At 36.1% G+C, this 22,393-nt stretch overlaps 2 protein-coding genes, 2 long non-coding RNA genes and 1 other non-coding gene across 7 annotated transcripts; 2 read left to right on the top strand and 3 right to left on the bottom strand.

Moving 5' to 3' along the window:
* The first annotated feature begins 718 nt into the window (after nucleotides 1–718).
* Nucleotides 719–6,122, top strand: LOC143180580 (leucine-rich repeat flightless-interacting protein 2). 2 transcript variants are annotated; one of them, XM_076380410.1, is made up of 9 exons: nucleotides 719–1,099; nucleotides 2,153–2,336; nucleotides 2,983–3,109; nucleotides 3,199–3,338; nucleotides 3,452–3,715; nucleotides 3,794–3,935; nucleotides 4,010–4,135; nucleotides 4,247–4,464; nucleotides 4,544–6,122. In XM_076380410.1, exons 2-9 carry the CDS (start codon nucleotides 2,253–2,255, stop codon nucleotides 4,652–4,654), a joined length of 1,212 nt encoding a protein of 403 aa, XP_076236525.1. In that variant the 5' UTR covers nucleotides 719–1,099; nucleotides 2,153–2,252; the 3' UTR covers nucleotides 4,655–6,122. The 2 variants fall into 2 exon arrangements, with proteins under 2 accessions (XP_076236525.1, XP_076236526.1); XM_076380411.1 differs by having other exon boundaries at nucleotides 721–1,099; nucleotides 4,250–4,464.
* LOC143180582 (uncharacterized) lies at nucleotides 788–1,760 on the bottom strand. Of its 2 annotated transcripts, none has more exons than XR_013002155.1 (3): nucleotides 1,502–1,760; nucleotides 1,240–1,432; nucleotides 788–1,134 (listed from the first exon to the last, which is right to left on the bottom strand). It is a non-coding gene; the product is annotated as an uncharacterized LOC143180582 (long non-coding RNA). The 2 variants fall into 2 exon arrangements; XR_013002156.1 differs by having other exon boundaries at nucleotides 1,303–1,432.
* Nucleotides 3,240–8,439, bottom strand: LOC143180581 (uncharacterized). Its single transcript, XR_013002154.1, has 3 exons — nucleotides 7,454–8,439; nucleotides 6,093–6,863; nucleotides 3,240–3,366 (listed from the first exon to the last, which is right to left on the bottom strand). It is a non-coding gene; the product is annotated as an uncharacterized LOC143180581 (long non-coding RNA).
* Nucleotides 8,440–9,344: 905 nt separating this feature from the next.
* On the bottom strand, nucleotides 9,345–12,592 carry LOC143180550 (uncharacterized). Its single transcript, XM_076380345.1, has 2 exons — nucleotides 11,405–12,592; nucleotides 9,345–11,333 (listed from the first exon to the last, which is right to left on the bottom strand). The coding sequence occupies exon 2, from the start codon at nucleotides 11,250–11,252 to the stop codon at nucleotides 9,489–9,491; it is 1,764 nt and encodes a 587-aa protein (XP_076236460.1). The 5' UTR covers nucleotides 11,253–11,333; nucleotides 11,405–12,592; the 3' UTR covers nucleotides 9,345–9,488.
* Nucleotides 12,593–17,495: 4,903 nt separating this feature from the next.
* LOC143181294 (U2 spliceosomal RNA) lies at nucleotides 17,496–17,688 on the top strand. The gene has a single exon (XR_013002265.1). It is a non-coding gene; the product is annotated as a U2 spliceosomal RNA (small nuclear RNA).
* Nucleotides 17,689–22,393: the final 4,705 nt, after the last annotated feature.

Here is a 22,393-nt window from a genome sequence, read left to right as displayed (position 1 = left end):
AATTCGCCATGTAAATACGCGGAGTCATCTTTAGTTAAAGTATTCAAGTAAAAGTGAACTGACGATAAGGTAAAAATCACTGTAGATAACAGAAATGATTGAAGGCATTAAAAGAATCTACGAAGATTAAATTTCTAAATAAAATAACAGAAAATGCAAACAACACTAAGCTCATAAAAGACATTTCGTTTGTTTATTCATTACGAACGTCTTAAATTTCTCGTTAAGTGTACGAGTCGTATAAAGTTTTATGTTCATTCCAAAAATAAAGAAGTAATGTCATTCAGGAGAAGTGATGAATCCATGGACCTTGAAATAATTGATTTCCTTTTATGAGATTTTCAGTAATAGGACATGCTGCATTTACAGTTCTGAAATACTTTGACCTTGTTTGTGGTCGTATGTATGCATGTATGATCGTAGTTGCTACATACATATATGACATGCATATACATCCGTGGTATGTTGTATATATATATATAGATTTATCAATGCTTAAAGAACCATCTTCAGAACCATTACTCTACAGATCTACGTTCGATGAAATTGTTTTGTTTAATCTAATATCTTCTATATTAAACAATTCAAGCTCATATTTAAGAAACAAACAATTATGATTCGTAAAGAACAGTATTATCGATATGTATGACCAAAAGATGTGTGTTACTGTGATTGGTTGATAGATGACTCCACTGATATTTCGGTGATTTTGAGGCGCGGCGCAGAGTGTGTGTAACATTTGCATTCGCATGCATATCACCGTGGCTCAGGGTATTCGATCGAAAAATGTGTCTTCCGCTATATTTGAGTGCGAATCAGCGCACTGTTTTTACAAGTTGTCGCCTGTAAAGAGTATACATTGTTCGAGTTTTACATTACGTTCTCATTACTAAAAAATACTTGTGTCTAATCCCTATGGGCCGTGTTCGACTACGGGAACCACATTCGATAATTCTTCGTCGCTGATGGTCATCGTGCTGGCGAACTCATCCGATTTTCATCGATTGTATTTATAGTGTCTCCCGGTTTATTTTCGCACGCGGTTCCCTCGGGAAAAAGAGATGCACCTATCCGCTGGCTGACAGCGTTCTTCTTTATCGTAAGTTTTATTTTATCAGGGACATAATAGAGAATCTGAAAGAAAAAAAGATTGACGATAAGTGAGGGCCTCTTTGCATGTATTTGGCTATGATGTGTGGGTGTACGAATCTATCAAATATGTATACATTTTATATATACCTATGTATGTACACACGCGTAGATATATATGTTTACATTGTCGAATATAAAACTTTTTGCCACCTTTTATTTCTGAATTCATATTCTCCGTGTTTTTCCCTGTTTTTATGCGATGACCGCAAAGTCCTTTTGAGAGTCGTCAACGCATCGATCATGGTACATAGACCAAGTGCAGGCAAATACGTAATTAGAACTGTACCACAAAGGTGTTATTCTTAGCGTGAAAACGTTGTAACGTTAGAACTCGAAGAACTGTTTTTACCTGTGCTAAATTCTTTTTATCTTTCTTCTATAAGAATGTATTTGCGTGTCGCCGGGTATTGTCAACCTCTAATTTGTGGAACACACCAAACGTATCCAGAACTTTTCAAAGTGTTACGTTTTGTGATCTTTTTTAGAAGCTATCTTCAGTAAATGTATATTTTAAATATTCTTTAAGGGATTCTTGGAAACAAATTATGCTTGTATTTTTTACTTGAGAGTAATGTGCCTTTGTTTAAGTATACCTTATGTGAAGGTACACTCTAATACATACTGTGAGGACACTCAAAAACAATGGATGTATTCTAAGAATGGCAAACAATAATAGTGACAGCCTACATGTAAAATGTATTTGTTGCATAATACATTATCTATAATCCATAATATGACTATGTTAAACTGTCTTATGGCGATCGTCAGAAAATTGGAATGGTTGCAAATAAATTTCCTTGTAATTTGTTCATATTAACGCTTGGTTTATATTTTATTGCATTCATAAATTTTCTCATACTTCATTTATAGACATAACTTTCTTGTTGTATAATACATTCAATGGTATCTGTAAATCATGCATAATCCATATTAATGAAAATCATGCTTACAAACATACTCGCAAACTTTTAGCTCTAGCATATGTCCCTTTGTCCTTTAGTGTGGTGGTTTGTCTTCTTGTGCGGTGACGGACGTGGATCTGCCTAGTGCAAGTTGCTGATTTTGAAGCAAAAAACGCATATTAAAGTACAGAGTACAAAATGGAATCGGCTATAGCTGGACGTAGGCGGACTGCCGCACGACATTCAGCAGAGGATCAAGCTCTCGATCAAATAGCCAAGGAGGTATGGCCTTTGAATTGATAGAAAGTTGAAGAAAAATATAACTTTTTAAATTTAAAGTGTTTTTATGCGTTATAAATTATTAATCATTCAAAAAGAAAAAAAGAAGAAAAGTAAAATTGATCAATTTTTCATGGCAAAGAAAAAAATTCATATAGAATCATTAAACAAACTGCACTACTTTAACGAGTAAAAATAGACTAATAATAATTGCTGTAAGTGTGCTTGTCCTTGGCGCTTACATATTAGCATGATTGTATGGGTTAGGGAATTACATCATTTCTGATAAGTTTATCTTGAAATAAGAACACCTAAGGAACAGAATACAATTGCAATTTTAATACATAGGTGAGGTACATGTACATATTGTGTGTTACAATTATTAATATAATTAACATTAATTTTACCTTTTAATTGAATTCTGCCTTTAAATGAAAAAAGAGTAAGTATGTATTGGTCTAAAGTGTATTATTTAGCTTTGTATTTATGCATATACATAACATTTTCATGCAATTTCTAACAAATTTCATTTACAAATATATCTATTGGAGTGTTTTGCTATATTGCACATGCATCAGTGTGTTAATAATGAATTGAATATGAAAATATGTTTTTGGTAACAGGATGGATTTTCCATACATACTTTCAGGCAGAAGCTAGATTAGCTGCTAGAAGACAGGCAAGAGCAGAAGCAAGAGAAATACGAATGCGTGAATTAGAAAGACAACAAAAAGAGGCAGAGGAGAATGCCGATAGAGTATATGACATGTGTTCAGGTATTCATTCATAGCATTAAAATTATTACAATGAAAGTATCTTGTTTATTTTCACATTTCCTTGCTCTTTTTTCTTTTAAATATTTTAGCTGATGTTAATAGAACAATGAGAGTAACTCCTGATTCTGTAAGGACATCTCGCCTCCTTACCAATTCTAACAATTTTCAATCCAGTCGTAGATCTTCTGAAGATTCGTTAGAAGATGCTGGCCTAAGCAGAGATCTCAGGGTACTGTTATAAAGATTCTTTTATGTTACTGTAAAAGAAACATTACTACTTTTTTATATCTACAAAAATTGTATCTATGAATATACAAACATTTCTTTGCATTTTCTTTATAGTTAGAGTTGAAGGAATTTGAGGAAAAATTTAGGAAAGCAATGATAGCTAATGCTCAATTAGACAATGAAAAATCTTCATATGCCTATCAAGTTGATTTATTGAAAGATAAATTGGAAGAATTGGAAGAAACAGTTGCACAACTTCGTAGAGAACTTAGGGAGAAGAATCGAGAATCTGAACAATTAAAAAGAATTAGTCAAAGATTAAAAGATGAATTAGATATGTGTCATGCACAACTAGTAGAAAGAGATACACTTATACAAGTATGTACTTTTTCAAGATTAATATTTTTTATTTGAAAATTAAAAATCATTGAAATTGATTTAAAAATAACCTTGTAGGAAAATGGTTTAGTTATTGTTGATGACGAGGAAAGTGAGAATGAAGAAAATGAAATTGAAAATGGTCCACGTCCAAGACGAAGAGTACTAGTCAGTACAGAAGCAGCAGAATTATTACAAAATGCTGGAAAGGGTTCATTGGGTACTCTATCATGTCAATAAAACAAATTAACGTTTTAAAAATTGAAAGATATAATTTCTTGATATGAATTACAGATGTTCGACTGAGAAAATTTGCTTCTGAGAAAAAAGAATTACAAGATGAAATACGACATTTAAGGTTAGAATTGGAAGAAACCAGAAATCGTATGAGGTCTGAGAAATCCCCTGGTTCAGTATTAGGTTAATGTTTATGCAAAATATTTACATATTCGTGTATACATTGTCTTCTTTCTGCCTTCCTTCCTTCCTTTTTGTTTTTAAGTTTTTTAATATCGCGTTATTTTCATTTAGCAGGTTGTTTATCAGACTCCGAAGATGTGCAACGAGAAGCGAACAAACTTTTGGCAGATTACAAGTTTAAATTACAAAAAGCAGAGCAAGATATGTCCACTTTACAAGCGACAGTAGCAAGGCTAGAGAGTCAAGTAATACGTTATAAATCGGCAGCAGAAGCGTCTGAGAAAGCAGAAGATGAATTAAAAGTAGAAAAGAGAAAGCTGCAAAGAGAAGTAAGAGCACTCCTATTATTGCTTTCATTTTCTTATTTGAATAATATAGTTAAATATATTTCTCCAAAATTTATTACAGGTTAGAGAGACTCAGGGTCGTGTAGAAGAGTTAGAGACAGCAAATTCTCATTTGCAAAGGCGATTGGATAAACTTAAAAATGCAAAATCTGCACTTCTAAAAGAGCTTTGACGGAATGATTTTTTGGGGTCTGTACAATGAGTCTGCCATTTTCTTGTATTCTGCGAAAACCGTGTGCCGATGTTGTTTCAACATAAATACTACTTAACACTTTGAATATAATTTATAAAAATGAAACAATGCATAGTATCGTTACATGATTTTACATTATTTTAATTGATTTTTATGTACTATACTACGCAACTATGATGTCCTAAAATAATTAATTGGGATATTATATTTGCATAATATGTGCTACCTAAACTGCTGTGAAAGGAAGTCGCTGTTTTATATTCAATACATTCTTTTAGACATTAATAATTATATTGCATTTTTTGGTAAAGAAATGAAAGTAACAGTTTTTTCAATGCATTTCAAGCATCGAATTTTTTTCACGTTTGTAAGCAGTCGTGGAGCTGATTCGTAATTTGTACATTATTTAAAACAAGGAGTTGACTTGTATATCATAAATGTATAAATATTTTTTCCTATATTTCTCTTCATACGACCCTTTATTAAATGTGATAATAAATTTTCTATTCTACAATAATGTGTAATTTCGAAAGAAACAAGATAATACTTATAATTTATGATGTACATGTCAGCTATGAAAACTATTCTGTATACTGATAATAAGTGTAATTTGTTTTACATCGAATAATTTATGAATATATTTCTAATGATATAAAATATTTATAACATCTATAAAAAACGTGTTATAGTTAAAAAAAGAATCTAGATATCGAATAGTAAAGCGACGTCGATAATGTTTATTTTCTACTGATAAAGAAAGCAGCGAAATTTGATAAAGATTTTCAATTTTATATCACATCTGTTATACTTGAGTTTAAATCTGATATTGGAATTTGTATAATGAATTGAAATGTGAAATTTGTAAAATTTCTTACTGCTGATTACATTGCTAGATCCAGTGTTTAATACATAGCATTTTATAATTGAATTGCCTCCAGAACTGACTTTTATTCCTTGGACTGATGCAAAGTAAAGAAAGTAGATGTATAATAGTGTGGTCTTTGTACACTCTAAATAAATTAAAGTATGTTGTTGAAGCTATATAATATTCTTGGTATACAAATTTATTATATATATCTCTTGTGATATAAGAAGCTAAACTACATATTACAATCTTATCAGTAAAGAACACATCTTAAAAAAAGAAGAAAATAATACAAAGTAAACAAACTAAACTTATTCGTGTATAGCTGTCTAAGCCAATGTCAGGTTTGTAATAAATCGTTAAATGCTTAGTTAATTAAATTAAATACCAATTCTAATGTTAAAGAAATATGTATGAATTATTTTGTCAAAAGAATCCATATACGTAAGTACAGGGATATTCGCCTTTTGTAAGTATAATTATAGGAATCGTAGGAGAAACAAGAACACTTGAAATTGCAATACAAAATTTCGATGGTATGTACATACATACCTACTTCGTACTGTCAAATAAGTCATCTTTTCGCATATCTTATACGAGGTGTGACAATTTAATTTCTGCAACAGTCGCGTAATATCGTCCATATGGTAATTTTTGTTGGAATCGCAAGAGAACACCTAATCGTGGGATTTATGAAATTGAAAGAAATCTGCGCGTGATCTGCATATTAATATCAAATTTTGCATAACAGTCACCAAAATGGGCAGTGACATGTTGGATTTGCTGAAAGTTACAAATGGTATGAATATTCTGAAGAACTGTTGATACCCGAAATACGCCAGTAAACTATTCGAAACATTCAAAAAATATGTCCTACAATACCAGACATGTCCGTACAAGATAATATGCCAACTAAAGTCAAATTCAAATACTAATGGAATATGCGATTATATTATATAAGAAGTATGGTCTTTACTATATATTGTATAACAACAATCGGGTAATTAGATACCTTTATTTAAATATTAAAAAAATTTGCGTATGAAAGAACAATGTTAAGTCTCTAAGGCAGTGATGCTCAGGAAATGTGGCCGCGAGCGGCCAGCAGCCCGGAATCGCTCGCGAACGATCTAACCCGAGTCTTTAGCAACGGTCTTTAGAATAGTTTCGACGTTTCGACGGTTCCCAATGGTTCGCCACTCTGCTACTGGAGTCGGCTTTGAAACTACGAGCAAGCGGTTCCGGGCCGAATCCGGGCATTTTTGGCCGCTCATGCTCGCCTCGGAGATACTTGAGCATAGCTGCTCTTAAGTGTGGACTAACCTGAAAACATTAAATTGACTTGAAGTTTTATTTCCCAAATCAGATGAAAATACCGTGAAAAATGAACTCATCCTCTGGTTTTGAATGGTTTTGAGCAAAAGAATCCAGTAGTAAAATCTTGATCCAAAACTCGAAACTTAAGATATCTCACGAACACGAGTACCCGAGTTTTAGCTATTTCTAGTTCTGAAAAAGTCAAGTGTTAAAATGACTTTTAATGGTACGGATCCTAGAAATGATCAGCTAAAAACAAAAATGATGGATGGAAATGTAAACTGAGTGTGAAATTTGATATTGTTTGACATGTGACTAAGCACGCGATTAATGGTTGATAAATTGGACATGAATCGAGAAACGTTGACACTAATTTTAACTAAAGAATTAAGCATGTAAAAGATTTCAGCGAAGTTTTTCTCTCGGAATCTTAACGGTCAGTTAATGTTTGTAAGAGTAATAAAAATGTCGGGCTTCACCGTTTATTACTAAAATAAATTTCTACGAATACTTAAAAAAATGATTTGCGATTAAATTAATATATTCTTTCAAAAGTCGCATTCAATTGCAAACATTCTTCACAAAATTCAGTTTACCTTAGAGCAAGTATTGAAGACAGTTATTCTTCATAAAATTGTTTCAAAAAGTAGGGAATATTTCAGTACTGTATGAAAGACATACACAATTCCGATCTCTCTAGGTTTCATAACAAGAATGTCATCAATCGTTTCCCAGTTTCGGGCCATATAAGACCGTACGACCACTTGGAAGATTCGTTTTTAAACGATTTTTGGAATAGAGTTATTGTACAATTGCAGCTCACAAGTTTCGAAATTTCTCTTACATGTTAAATTGTTTTTCAAAATAAGGCAGTATAATTTTCATACAATTGTCTTTAGTATTACTCAAGTTGCTGCATGTGTTCTGTAATCTGTTGTTTTAAATCTGCGCCTCATAAAGTTGCTTAAAATCTGTCGCTCTAGACCTAGACTGCATGGCAAAATTGTTCGCCCCCCCGACGATTATTGCCCACACAGCGGATTTGTGTTGTCATTAGGTGCATTTCATGTCCTGCTGGTTGCTGAGTGGTGCATACATCTCAAACAGTTCTGGACGTACCAACTCTCTCTCTCTCTTTCTCGTACACTATACGGTTACGAGATGTTAGCTCACTACTTAAAAACTGAAACAACTGGGAGGAAATGAGAATCGTCCACTGGCATCGCGGAGAAAAATTTGCGACGTTCCGATTTTGACGTATTAACGAAGACGATCACGCGATAAAAAGTTTTCTAGCCAATGCAATTATTTCTCTGTGATGCGAGAGGACAATTCACTCAGTGATGCCAAAATAGCGGGCGTGGGACAATCGGCTTACACCGTCGTCTCCCACTCTGCTGGTACCGCTCTCCACCCCAGCGTACTTGGCTTCTATCCATCATCGAATTTCGCTGCAGCGATTTTACTTTTTTTTCTTTCTTTTTCTTTTTAATTATTCGCGTTATAGAAAAGTGTGACTTATTTTTACTTTTAGAATTTTAATTACGATTTTATTTGACTCTTTATTTATATTTATGCTTAGAATGGCATAAGTAAAGATAAATATATAATATTTATACTTCATTATTTAGTATTATAATTATAATTACGATTTTAATTAGCTCTATTTATTTTTATACTTAAGATAGCAGAGCAACATCAACGAGCAACTTCTACTGAGAAGATACAAAAAAGATAAGTATATAATAATATTTATTGTATTCTTTACGATCATAGTTATAGTTATGACTTTAATTACCTGTTTATTTATTTTTACCCGTAGAAAAACAAAAGACACAAATCTAGTTGTCACGATTTGCTATAATGCGAATAATTAAAAAGAAAAACAAAGAGAAAAAGTAAAATCGCTGCATCGAGATTCGATGACTATTTCCTGATTTGCAAGCTACGCGTTCGGACTTTTATAATCTTTTTCGACGGAATGCGTCGAGCAAACAGCGCGCACGGGTAAGAGCTTAGTATGCTGGTGTGGAGAGCGGTGCCAGTAGAGTGGGGGACGACGGTAGGTTCTAGTGGGGATAAGCCGTTTATCCCAGTTTATCCCACAATCCCACCTCACGTCTCACGATCTTCGTATCATTGAATTCACCTTTCTCCTCGACCTCGACCATTTCAGCTTATACAGAGTCTAGGCTATAGCCCATTCAGCTTATACCTACATCGCTTCTATGTATTTGCACATGCAATACATCTTTCTCATACAGTAGACTTCTCAATACGAAATGATTTGAAATTTCGTAGTATGTCGAAATCGCATTATTTCGAGCTACTTCGAAGTTTTAAACTGTATTCAGATTATATCTTCATGAAATATCAGATAAAATGTTTTTAAGAAGCCAGTAGAATGTTGATCTGTTATCAAATATCATTTTATCTAGTACGTCTAATCGGAATTCCAGAACATATGAAGAATATATTCAATTGGACCATTACTTTATTTATTTTTATGTCTAGCAACTAGCAAGTCTTGTTTTATTTTAAACAAGTTATAAAAATATTTACTACATATAATTCACAAAGTACACTTATTAAATACATATATAACAAATTACATAAACAAATAACTTAAAATTAAGAAATACTTCTTGTTCTACTTGTGTGTAAACGTATAGATGTGTGTGGATTGGTTAGGGGTTTAGTTGATTTCTTCTGAGTATCCATGGGCTTGTGTACTGGCATCGACTTGGTTTTCACCTCTGTTAATTTGCGTAACTCAGCTCTTTTTAATTTTTCTTTTGCTAATTTGTTCCTCTCTTCCTCCAGCCGTTTTAATTCTTGCTCTTGCTTCATTGTCTTGATTTTTTCATCAAATTGACTTCGCTCTTTTGCTCTTTTATTTGTATTTAATTCAAATTTTGGTCTTACAGACTTTGTCAGATTTTGTTCAGATTTAATTTTCTCACTTTTATTATTTGTAACACCCTTAGACTGTTTCTTATTCAGTTTCTGTTCGTTTACTTCTTTTTTCTCTATATCAGCAGATATTGTAATAGCTTGAATGATATTCGGTTGTTTATTTTCTTGATCATAGCATTTAATGTCCTTTGTTGCAAAATTTTTGAAGTTCGCCACTACCTTTTCCTTGTCTTGTAATTTTTCTTTAGATAGACCATGTACCATTACAGGTTTAAATGTAGGTATAGGATTGGTACGAATTACATATGTTTTTTTATTTTGTTCCTGCGACTTTTTAATAAGTTCTTCTTTCCTTGTAACAATATTTTTGTGGTGTGTCTCCTTTGGCTGAGTCAAATTAAATTCTTTTATAATAGTAACTGGTTTTTTGGTTACTTTCTTTAACACAGTTGGTGCATTCAAAATATTAATTGGTACAGGTTTTGCTTTAATCTGATGTCTTTTTAGTTCTTCAATTTTCTCAGCTTCATGTTCTTGTTGATTTAGCATAGTAGTGTGCCTTGTTCTCTGTTTGCATCTCAAAGTGGGAGAAATTGGATGAGTCAATTTTAATGGAGATCTTTTCACTTTCATTGATGGACCTGGTTTTAAATCTTTATTACTAGTAGTACGAAAACGTTGCGGTGTTGTAGTTTGAAACTTAGAAACTGCCTCTGCCATACTTATAAATTGATTTGAACACCTGCGGTACTTCATTAGACTTCGCCTACGATATTGACATGTGAGTACCTTAGGCTGTGACTTCTTGAATGATTGTCTTTTGTCAAATAATTCAGATTTTACTCTGTGAACTTTGAAGGACAGTCTTCTTTCTGAGCATTTGACTTTGACATGTTCAGGATGATAATTAACATCTGATTTCATTAATTTACTTTTGTCCTTTGTTACTGCATCTTTTTTTCTTTCAACATTATTCATTAATTGATTATTCTTTGAAAAACATTTAGCAGGAATATTTTCCATTTCCCTCATATGAACACTATCTTTCATTTTTTTTGGTACTTTTACTTTAGGTTTATTAGATTTGGTTGTCAATTCACTTATAGATACATTCCACACACAATGAGTTGGCTGGGATTTGTCATTCAGCTTCAAGTTTTTCATGCCTTTGCGTAAAGCATCATCAGTGTATTTATCTCCATTGGATTTATTTTTACAATCATATGGTACAAAATAAGCTACATTAGAATGAACACTTTGCTCAGATTCTAAACTGTCATAAAAATTTGGATCTTGTTCTTCGCTTGATATTTCTTGTTCAATTTCTTCACATGAGTAGAATAATTGATCTGATTTTGAGTTAGATTTGGAATGTATCTGTGGTTCATGTACTTCATGTTTTATTTCAAAATAATTATCAGATGGTAGTTGAGGGCTGTGTGTGAAATCTGCCCATTGTGGTGCACGACAATAATCCATTATTATTGAAAACAATTAATCTATGATGTTTAGGAACAATTATAATAAATTGTAATAAACTGAATATTGTTCAAAAGTAATCTACAAAAGATAATAAATATAAATATAAATAAAATTGAAAACATTTTATAGGTAACAAAATTTATATTCACCTTCAAAATGTTATATAAAGTCAGACAAATCTCCCTTGTTCTCTCGTTTATATCTTGTTTTTATTGACAAACTTATCACCACCTTTTTCGTCACATTAAAATCTATTCCTCCAACAGCAATCTTTATCACTTTTAACTACTGCACATATGAGAATGAAATTTTGCAACTGCCATGGATATGTTGATAAATTTAAGTTTGAAATTTTTTAAGCCTTTATTCAATTGGTTAGCAAAATAAATGTAGACATGTTGTAGAAACAAAATGTCTCTATACTACATAGTTTCGCATATTTGATTATGTTTTCAAACAAAACAAATATGAATTGTAACATATATATTGTTTAACTTTTTTTAAAATTTTGATATTTGGGTAAGAGTACACAAAGTTCCATTGATTATGTCAGAGCTAGGTCTAGAGGATGCAGGGAATTTCGAGTAAGCGTATGCCGACTTGCTAGAAATATAGGTTTGGAAACCTCGCTCAGGCGACGCTAGGTGTCTAAATCCACGGTTGGCGGGGCCGCTTATTTGACGTATAAATTGACATATCGACATTCTATTTCAACTTTAACTTAGATTCTACTACTGACTAGATAACAATAGACCTAACATCCTATGTATTTTTCTGTTCCTAATTTTTGGGGTGCTAGCACCCCATTATCATTTTAGTGTCACCGCCAATATTATTGGTGAAGTCTCAAAGCAGATTGCAACGCTACGAGTTTTCGGAATTACAATTAAAATGGAGTAGGCAGGTTATATTAAGCCCGCAATTTTTGAATGTTTATGTAAGAGTAATGATTAATAACTACATTGCAAATTTCATTCATTTATGCCAAAATATAGAAAATATGAAGAATATAAATCAAGTTGCAATATTTAGAAAATAAGACATACGGTTATTTAAGTTTCATTCCTTTATTAAGTTTCTTGAAAATTTTAATTCAAATAAAAATTCACAGTCTGTTATTAACTTTAAAATTGTATTATAAATACATTTGACACAATAACACAGAAGAAAGGAATACAATAAAACAATGCAAAATGCAAAGTACATATAGCTAGGGCAGTAAAGACTTTGTTTAGATTATAAAATTTTGAATTTTATGTATTAGTATAATTAAATATACTACTTACATAAATAATAACTATACTCTACATATCAGCTATTGAGATATTAAATTTTGAAATTTTTTAATGTATTAAGCTATTAAACGATACAATTTTTTAATGATTTGAACTATTAAACTATAAAAACTGCTTAATGTATATATATTAATGTATATAACTAAAAAATATCAAGGTACTAAGAAACAATATTTGTTATAAGTTATAATAGTTGTAGAATAACTTACTTTAACTTGCAATCTTTATAAAGTTTCAAAGTAATGTAACCCCTTAATTATTGTCTATAAACATAATTTTATGTAAATAGTAATAATAAATAAACATAATTATTATAGTATATAAACAAGCTACATGAGAACACCTACATACTTGTCCTGTTTATTATTACACAATGTAATTTAACAATGGAAAGAATTTTTCCCAGTCATTCTTTTTACGATATTTCAAGGTCACTGATATTTTTGAAACGAGATTCTATATTTTTTTTCTATATTCTTCTGGAGGATATCTATAAAAATATATTTAACTTTCTTAATACTCGTAACATTTGAATTATTTAATCGCAAGATGACTTGCTATGAATAACGCTCTGATCTTTTAAATAGGACTGCAAAAAATCCATTAGATTATTGTGTATAATAATAAACAATTTTAAAATTTATTTATGATCCTCTGATTCAATTCGTTTGGATAAATTTATAAGAAATTGTATTGAAATTTATTTGTCAGAAAAACACGAAGAATAAGAAATGTGTTCCTTAGACGACGGTTCTGGGGTAAATGCCGTCGGGTTCATCACAATCCTCTTATCAAAAGCCATAGCCTTCCCCACTCCGTGGCCAGATCCTTTAGGAACAATATTCCCATTTTTTAGCAATACGGTGTCGGGCCGCTTGCCTTCTCTAAACACTCGCTTTTCTTCCAAATAGTCACACAACACCCAATAGCTGGGAGGCCAAACGTAGCCATCAGTCGCCAACGGGTCATTTCACGCGAAATAGGACACGTTTCGGAGCAAGTTCTTGTAATTTGCTCAAATTTGAATATGTTGTAGTCTTTAACGATATTTAAACGTACTCCAAAGGATTTTTCAAAATTTTGAAAATTGTCGATTTTGCAGCTGTTTGAAGTTAAGTGCTACCTTTTTTTTTAAAAATTATAGCTATTGAACTAGTAAGCGGATGGAGATCAGCTTTACGGTGTTTATAGAGAAAACATTGAAGTTTGTAAAGAAAATTATTTCATTTAAAAAAAATTGTTTTTTAATCATCTTTTTTGCAATTATTTTAAACAAATGCAGGTTTTTAAGATGATGCGCGACTTTAAAAATTTGAAAAAAAAGAAGAATGCAATTTGATCCTTCAAATTGAAGGATCAAACTATGACAAACTATGACTATTGTCCACTGCTTCAACTTCAATAGTTGAAATAGCTTGATGGACAAACTTTCAAAAAGATGGACATTTTAAAATTGGCCCTGTGAAAATTGCCGAAAGTTGACGCTGCGTCGAGTCGCACTGCCGCGGCGGGCGTGTCGTCGCTGGCAGCCTGGCTTCACCCAACATTATTCTACATTATCTCCGAGCATTTGCAAGGTTTAATGCAATCAGTAAATATTGGTAACTCACTCTTCGTCTTATTGTTGAAAACAAATATAATCTCTTAAATCCTAGCTTTCATTTCGAAGATTTTGGTATTACTGCAGAATGGCACTTTTTTGCAACTTCACATGGCAAAAGTGAATATGAACTTGTCAATAAGTATCATTGACAAAAAGTGAGTTACCAATATTTGCCGCCTTGATTGAGTATATGTATATATGTCGCAGTTCCTTAAAAGGGGTGATTTAGGGGGTGATTTGAAACAACTTTTTCCTTAGCGAAAATGTAAGATGAGGCTTCGTTAACGAGTTATTAACGAAAAACACCGGCCAATGAGAGCGCGAGTTTGCCGCCCGAGCGACCGCGGTAGCGTTGGGTACGCGCGCTAGATGCTACAGTTGTACTCCGAACAAGAAAGTCGTCATACATCGAAGAAAATAGCATTAGTATGAAAACTGAAAGCGACATAATAAATAACACCGAGTCCTTTTTTTGTTTATCACTTGAAGTGAATAATTACTTAAAATCGAGGAAAACTACGTGCAACGTAAAAATACGAATATGTAAATCTCTTATTCGCATAACGTATAAACGAAAAAGCAATACAACGAAAAATAAAGGAAGAAGAGAACAAACTTCACCTGTAGTTTGTAAACCTGTGTCACTGGGTCACTGTACCGATCCTGGTCATCGACCGTCGAAATGGTTTATGCTAGGGCACGCGTTTAGGTAATTTATGGCTTTATTGTTTTGGTTTCGAAGGAGACATGATCTCGGAGTGTCCGAACAAAGAAGGTCTGAGGTGCTTAAACTACGTGGGGGGTACAAGGAGCTTCTTTGGAAAAATTCTACCCTGCCATAAACCATTCCAGAGGTCGATGACCAGTATCGGTACAGTGACCCAGTGACACAGATTTACAAACTACAGATGAATTGCATTTAATTCATTAATGATTATTATTTTTTAAATCTAACGCAGACTACTTTCAACGTTTCTATCTTCAACGTTAATTCTCCAATTCTCCGTTCATTTCTTTTGTTGCATTGCTTTTTCGTTTATACGTTATGCAAATATTTTCACACTAATGCTATTTCCTTCGACGCATGTCGACTTTCTTGTTCGGAGTACAACCGTAGCGCCCAGCGCGTACCCAACGCTACCGCGGTCGCTCGGGCGGCAAACTCGCGCTCTCATTGGCCGGTGTTTTTCATTAATAACTCGTAAACGAAGCCTCATCTTACATTTTCGCTAAGGAAAAAGTTGTTTCAAATCACTCCCTGAATCACCCCTTTTAAGGAACTGCGACATTTTTGTTACACCCTGTATATATATATATATATATATATATATATATATGCTAGGACTAAGCAAATTGGAGTTTTCCAACGAGTGGCGGTAAAAGATGTAGACGCGTGTTGTAAAAAGAAAGAAAATAAACCAATTTAATCGATGGATACAGTGTTCTTTAAACGGCTGTAGTAACGCACACTGATGTTTGGCGTAGAATGATCGGCAATGCAGGCAACCGCTTTACGTGCTGTGTGCCGCAACAAAGTGTATATAAATATTTTCTATTTAATAAAAAGAATATGTAATTAGATGTACAGAATGTAATATGTACAGAATATGTAACGCAGCATGCAATGGGAAATAGTTTACTGATACAGAGTGAAAAATATACTTCAAAAGTCATGTAATTCCATTCCTATGGTTTATTGTTTCAGATAGAAAGTGTAAGAATTTGTTTCTTAATTTTACAATAATAAAAAAGTAATTGAATTATTTGAAGTTTTCACTACATTAACACACACACTAAGAAATACATTATTAATGCGATACAATTTCATTCTTACAGTTTATTCTTCTCAATAGAAATATAGAAAGCATAAATACTATTTTATAAGTTTTGCAGTAGAATAAAAGTATAATGTTTGGATGAAATGAAAAATGCAGTAAAGCGCAAAGTAATACATTTATTCTTGTCTATATCAAATTAACACACTTTTGTCTTATTAAATTTTCAGTTTTGCCATTCTGATTAACGTATATGTGTATTACTTTTAAATAGGATTATAGACTTATTCCACTAATACCGGTAAAATACTGGTATTTTTAGATACTTATTCTCTTACCAATAAATTAATACCGATATAATTTTGTTATTGATATTATACCATTAAAGCTGTACCGAAACCGATATAATATTAAAATCGATTATTACCGAAATAGCGATACCGATGTAATACCGAAATTAATATATTACCTAAAACCTAAATAAATACCGGTATTATTTCGGTATTCCGTATAGGTGGTAATAAGAATTAATCAATATTTCGACGGTATTTTATTCTTCTGTCCTGATGACTGTGATAGATTTATCGAAGCTCGTAAAGTAAAAGAAAGAACTCGTAAAATATGAGTCAATTAGTTTCATCTCTTTTTTCAACGTATTAATAGCAGTACCTAAGTAATTTTTTTTCAAACAACACCATTTTGGTAAATACGCTCTATTGGAAAATGTTCAGTCTTTAATAATTTTCTAATAAATCTGAATTTAATGCAACAGTTCTTGAGAAATTGGTTTACAAATTTTGAAAATGTGATTTCGGGAAAAATGTATTTAAATTATTGAACTCTACACCAGTTTCAGGCTTCAACATCTTATTGTGGTGAACCCATGAAATGTTTTTGCCTCCCACATTCAGTATTATGCGCGAAGATTTAAAATATGAACGTACGCAGTGTTTTTTCTTTTGGCATACTTATGAGCATTCAAGTCATTGTTCATTCTAAAAACTTGGTGTATCTTTAAAAGTACCTAAGTATCTTCATTAAATATGCTGTTAGCAATATAAATAGTTATGTGTCCATCATTACTGCTATTCGATATAAATTTTAGGCTGACTGATGCTTTCAGTATTATTTTGAATACAACCGCCAATGTAACTTTGTAATAATATAATTTTACTTAAATCTTTGTTAGCTTATTTAATTCTGGTTAAAACATCTGTAGCTATAGACTTATGTTGGTTTAAGCTCTAATTATAATTGTAATTATGTATGAACGAAGCAAGTGTATTACTTGATTTAGCGTACTGTATATTTTAAACTCGCATAACTCCGCTGCAAATTTTAATCGAATCAACTTTGAATTTTGACAAAATATTTTTATCTTATTTAACACAAATACTATCATCAAGTGTATTTAAAATGTATAGTGCTTTGAGAGAGCATGATGTATGACAAAATTTAAGATAGTTGAAAACCAGATGCACCGCTAGATGGTGTTTCCGTTGACCATTTTCTCGCAAGTAAATTCTCCAGTCTAGAATATAAAAGACTGAACGAAACTAGATAGAGTATCGCTTCTCGGCCTTATGGCTAAGATCAAAGTGTAGTATCTGTTCTTATCAGCTTAATATCTGATACACTCCCCATTGGGGAGTCAGAATATTAATCTGATTTTTGGAAATTGACGGAGCAGTTGGAGCTTGCTCCACCTCTGTCGCGAGTCGGTCTGGCATTGCAGTGCCGCCAGAATTGGCTCAATAAACTATTTCCAAGCACAATTTGCAGCAACTACTCACTTTTTTTTACAAGCAGTTTTCGAAAAATCAAATTTTTCGCTAACCGCTACACTTTGATCTTTCGCCTATTTTTCCACGCGCCGTGTGCCGAGAAGCGGTAAGTACACCCTGCGTTTAAACCACGCAACTCTACCACGCAGGAGCAGTGAGGTGCCTACAGGAGTGGGAGTGTCCAGTGTGTGTGGGTGCGCAGACGGCAGCGCGGGACCGGTGGGTGAGTACTCCACCGCTACTCCTTTCCCTTGCTGTGCGAGGTCGCTACGCGTCCAAGCACAGCCCTCCTTCCTCTATCCCACTTCTATTTCAAATAGAAGTTTATCCTCTCCAACGTTCTCGTGTTTATGCGAGAACGGTTCCTTCGTCCTTGTCATCGTGCTCCCCCGACCGTTGAATTAATTTTATTATTTGAAGATTGGACTCGTTAGAGTCCAATTATTTCACTGCATTAATTGGCACCGCGTGGTGCCTCAAATTTTGACACATTCGACGGTCGGGGTGTGCGATTGACACCCCCAGTCCCTCTCCTTTGCGGTGGAGTGAACCACCTGTCCAGCCCACACACATTTATTTAAATGAGTACACCTACTTCGGCTCCTGTGGGTCTCATCATTCGTGTGATCCGAACTGCCACTTTTCTAGTCTCTTGATCTATGTTCATTAGTTCCTATCCATCGAGACATTTATTTATTTAGTTATTATTTATGTACTGATCTATTTATTTTACCTATTGATTTACTTGTCTATTTATTTATTTATACATTTACTTATCTATTTATTTATTTATGTATGTATACTGGGCTGTTGATTTATCTGTTGTATTCTGTATCTATTTATTTATTTATTTACTTATTTATTTATTTATTTATTTATTTACTATATTTACGTAAAATTAATTGTTGCTCGAATTCCGCTTACTCAATTTAGAAACCGGTACTGTATACTACGGTTTGTACAGACTGTATTGCAGAACTAGTCAGTAGCCCATGCGGTAGCACGTACACAGTCGAGTCACGACGTGCGTGTTAGAGAGGCAGTTCGAATCCCGCCACGGGGAAATTTTCGTTCTACCTTCTTTTTTTTTTTTTTTTTTTTTTCTTTTTTTTTCTTTTTCTTCCTTTTATTCTATACTGTTTTATCTTGTTTTACTTACTGACTTACTTATATGTATTCATTTATTTATTTGACACACGGGATTCCATTTCTATTGCTGTTCACCTGTGGCCAAAATCAAGGTATAGAGTTGCGTGATTTATTTTAATTACTGTGTTTTACGAAAATTACTACTACTCTAGTCACGACGATCGTCAGCTGCCTGCTCGGTAATTGATAGTAAGCGCAAATCTACACGTTTATATATACATTATCGATATATTTATTTACACATTCATTGCTATATTTATTTATTCACTTATTTATTTATTTACATTTTCTTATTTTACTGTTTTATCTATTCTCACATTGTTTTATTTATTCACTGACTAACTTATGCATATATATTTTTATCGTTTTACTTATTTATTTATGCACCGTTTTTATACATTGATTTATTTATATATATACTTTTTTACCATTTTATTTATTTACTTATCTATTTATATATTACTCGATCTATTTATTTATTTATTTCTCTACTGTCCTATTTATTTATTTATTTATTTATCTATATATCTATTATTTTACTTATTTACATATATATTTATTTATTTATTTATCTATTTATTTCTTTTCTTTTTCTTTCACCGTCTTATTTATTCATTTACTGTTCTGTTTTGTTTACTTATTTATATATTTCCGTTCAGTAGTTATCTATTTTATCCTCTTTACTGACTCAATTTTATTTATTTTAACTACTATATTTATTTATTTATTAAAGTATTATATTTTATTTAGCTATTTATACTATATATACTTACCGCGTGCGTTTCCTCAGCTTACCCCACACTGATTCCAGATCGCGCCGCCTCCACCACTGAATTACTTATATATATTAACTATTTATCCCTTATAAATCTGCCGCGAACTGACCGGTGCCATACGGTGGTCTCACCTCGCGGGGCAGTCATTCATTCTTATTACCTTTCTATATGACTGGAGCTTTAATTTGATTTTTTTTTTATTACTCCCCCTCCCTTTTATCAATGACAATGCCTGCCACCGTGAGGGAGATCACTCTAAGATATCCCTTTGCTGAGGCACTCAAATGCCCTGAGTGCTTCACAAAGAAGGCGTCGAAAAGCAACTCCTTTGAGTACTCGACGCATACGGCGCTCCAACAGCATCTTCGGCGGACCCACCCGGAGTGGACAATGAAATATATTTGTCGATTGTGCGGGTACCACGGCGTGGGCAAGTACCCATTTAAAGACACTAAGGCCCACGTCACGAAAGCTCACCCCGGGGCCGCCGCGGGTGCTTTAGGGGTGCCGTCTCCAAGGAATAATGCACCGGCAACGCGATTAAGTGGCGGCGCGACTGGGACGAGCCAGAGTGGTTCCTTGGTCCGTTCGACGCGCGCGACGCCGTCCCCTGCTTCCCTCATTGTAAGGCCCGCGACGCGGGCGACAGTCACACCCACGACCACGAGGGCGTCCGGCAATCCCAGCGGGAGGACCTCAATCACCCCCACCAACTCTGGCTCAACGAGAGCTACTGCCCCGAGGATTGCTGCAACGCCACCGGCACATCCGGCTTCCGGAGACCGTCCGTCCTCTGGCCAACGGCGTTCCCCGCCGACAACCTATGCGGAGGTGGTCTCGCGGAGCCAGAGGCAGTCCACCACCACCATCACGGGAACCGGTGGGAGATCATCGGCGGCCATTAGCCCACCGAGCAGTGGTGGCAGCAGCAGCGGCAGGAAATCATCGCCCACTACCATGGCACGCGCGTCACTGGATAAATCATCCAGCCCAGTGACGCGCCGGATCACGAGGGCCTCCAGCCAACCACCGAAGCCTGTACAGCTCCCTAGGAGGACCAGGGCGAAGGGTCCTCCACCCACTACCATCAACATCAGGTCGGGGCCCAGGCTTCTGAGAGCAGTGAGCTTACCTCCTGGCAACACACCACCTACCACGACGACTTCGCCACGCCAGGAGGGGAGGCCCGATCCTGCTGACTGCAGGGGGAAACTACCACCATCTCCCCCCACAACTGCCTGCCGCAACCTCCTGACCCCTCTAGTCGTCACAACAACCAGCGGGGCCACCCTCACCACCACGACTACTACATCTACGTCGTGTGGTGGCCCCATAATGTCAACGACCATCTCCATCGGGTTCGGGGTCGGGATGGAAAAGCGGCCGCGGATGCCTCCTTCGCCTCTGGACACCATCCGTGAGGCCGCGGTTCGGCCGACGACCCCAACATATCGGGATCAACGGTCGACTTCAGCGGCCACCGAGTCGTCGCCAGAGGATGCCATCTCCACCTGGCGGACGGTCAGATCGAGGAGAGAGAGACGCCGGATCTCCAGCAGCAGTAGCTCCTCCGAGAGCGAAGAGGAGGTGCGGGGCGTTAACATACGGAAGAGGAAGGATCCAACACCACCAGCCGGACCAACAGTGTCCACACGGATCCCAAGGACGTCCCTCCCCCCGACCCACCAACTGTCGCCGCGGGGGTCAGCCCTTCCACCCACGAGCCCCCATCAAAATTCAAATGCGTCGCGTACACCGCGTGCGTCGCAACGGACCGAGGACGTCGTCCCAATAATCGAGCGCGGCTGTCGTGCGCATCCGTCTCCGGCTGTGGCCGGGGCGCCCGACGGGACCGGGTCAAGCCGCCCCACGACTTCCGCTCCGGCGTCGGCCTCCCTCGGCCAACCCGGTGCCATTCCCCGCGGTCGAGCCGGTCGTGGGCTCGGACAGGCTCCCCGTCCTCGTGCCTGCCCAGCGCCAACCGCCAACTCAAGGCGTCAGCGGTCCATGCCCCAGCGGCGACCCGAGCTGGCTGCGAGAAGGGGCGATGACGCGAATACTCGCAGAGCCCTTATCGCGAAGGCAGAGGCCGTCGCTACGGTCGAGGAGTTGGAGGAGGCCGCAGCTGAGCTGTCCGCCTTCCTCAAGGCTCACTCGACCAAGGGGACTGCGGGGCATCCAACATCCGCGAACGGGAATTCGCGGCCCCGCAGCAACCGCCAACGCGATCCTCAAGCGAGTCCCGAACACCCGGACGTTGAGGATCGCGTCAGGAGTGCCACGAGGCTCCAACGCCTCTACAGGGAAAACCGTCGCCGGGCCATGCGGACCATCTTGGAGGGACCCTCGCCATTTTGCGAAGTCGACAAAGTCGCGGTCGACGGGTTCTTCCGCCGCATGTACTCGGCTGCGGCGCCCCTGGAGAGTGAGCCTCACGTGTGGCCGGAATGGGGTGCTGAGGAGGAGGGTGACCTACGGAGGGCGCTGGAGAAGCCCTTCTCCGCGTCGGAGGTGAACAGCCGTCTGTGTCGGACGCACAACACTGCGCCAGGCCCGGACGGTGTCACCTACGACGCGATAAAGAGGGCGGACCCAGGGTGCTCCGTGGTCACCGCCATATTCAATGGCTGCCTCCGACTGTGCTGCATTCCGCGGTCGTGGAAGTCGTCCAACACTGTGTTAATTCACAAAAAGGGCGACCGAAGCGACCTCTCCAACTGGCGTCCGCTAGCGCTCGGCGATACAGTTCCGAAGCT

Source organism: Calliopsis andreniformis, chromosome 6 (genome assembly GCF_051401765.1).
Source record: "Calliopsis andreniformis isolate RMS-2024a chromosome 6, iyCalAndr_principal, whole genome shotgun sequence".
Lineage (NCBI taxonomy): Eukaryota > Metazoa > Arthropoda > Insecta > Hymenoptera > Andrenidae > Calliopsis > Calliopsis andreniformis.
This window is presented reverse-complemented; position numbering and strand designations above follow the sequence as displayed.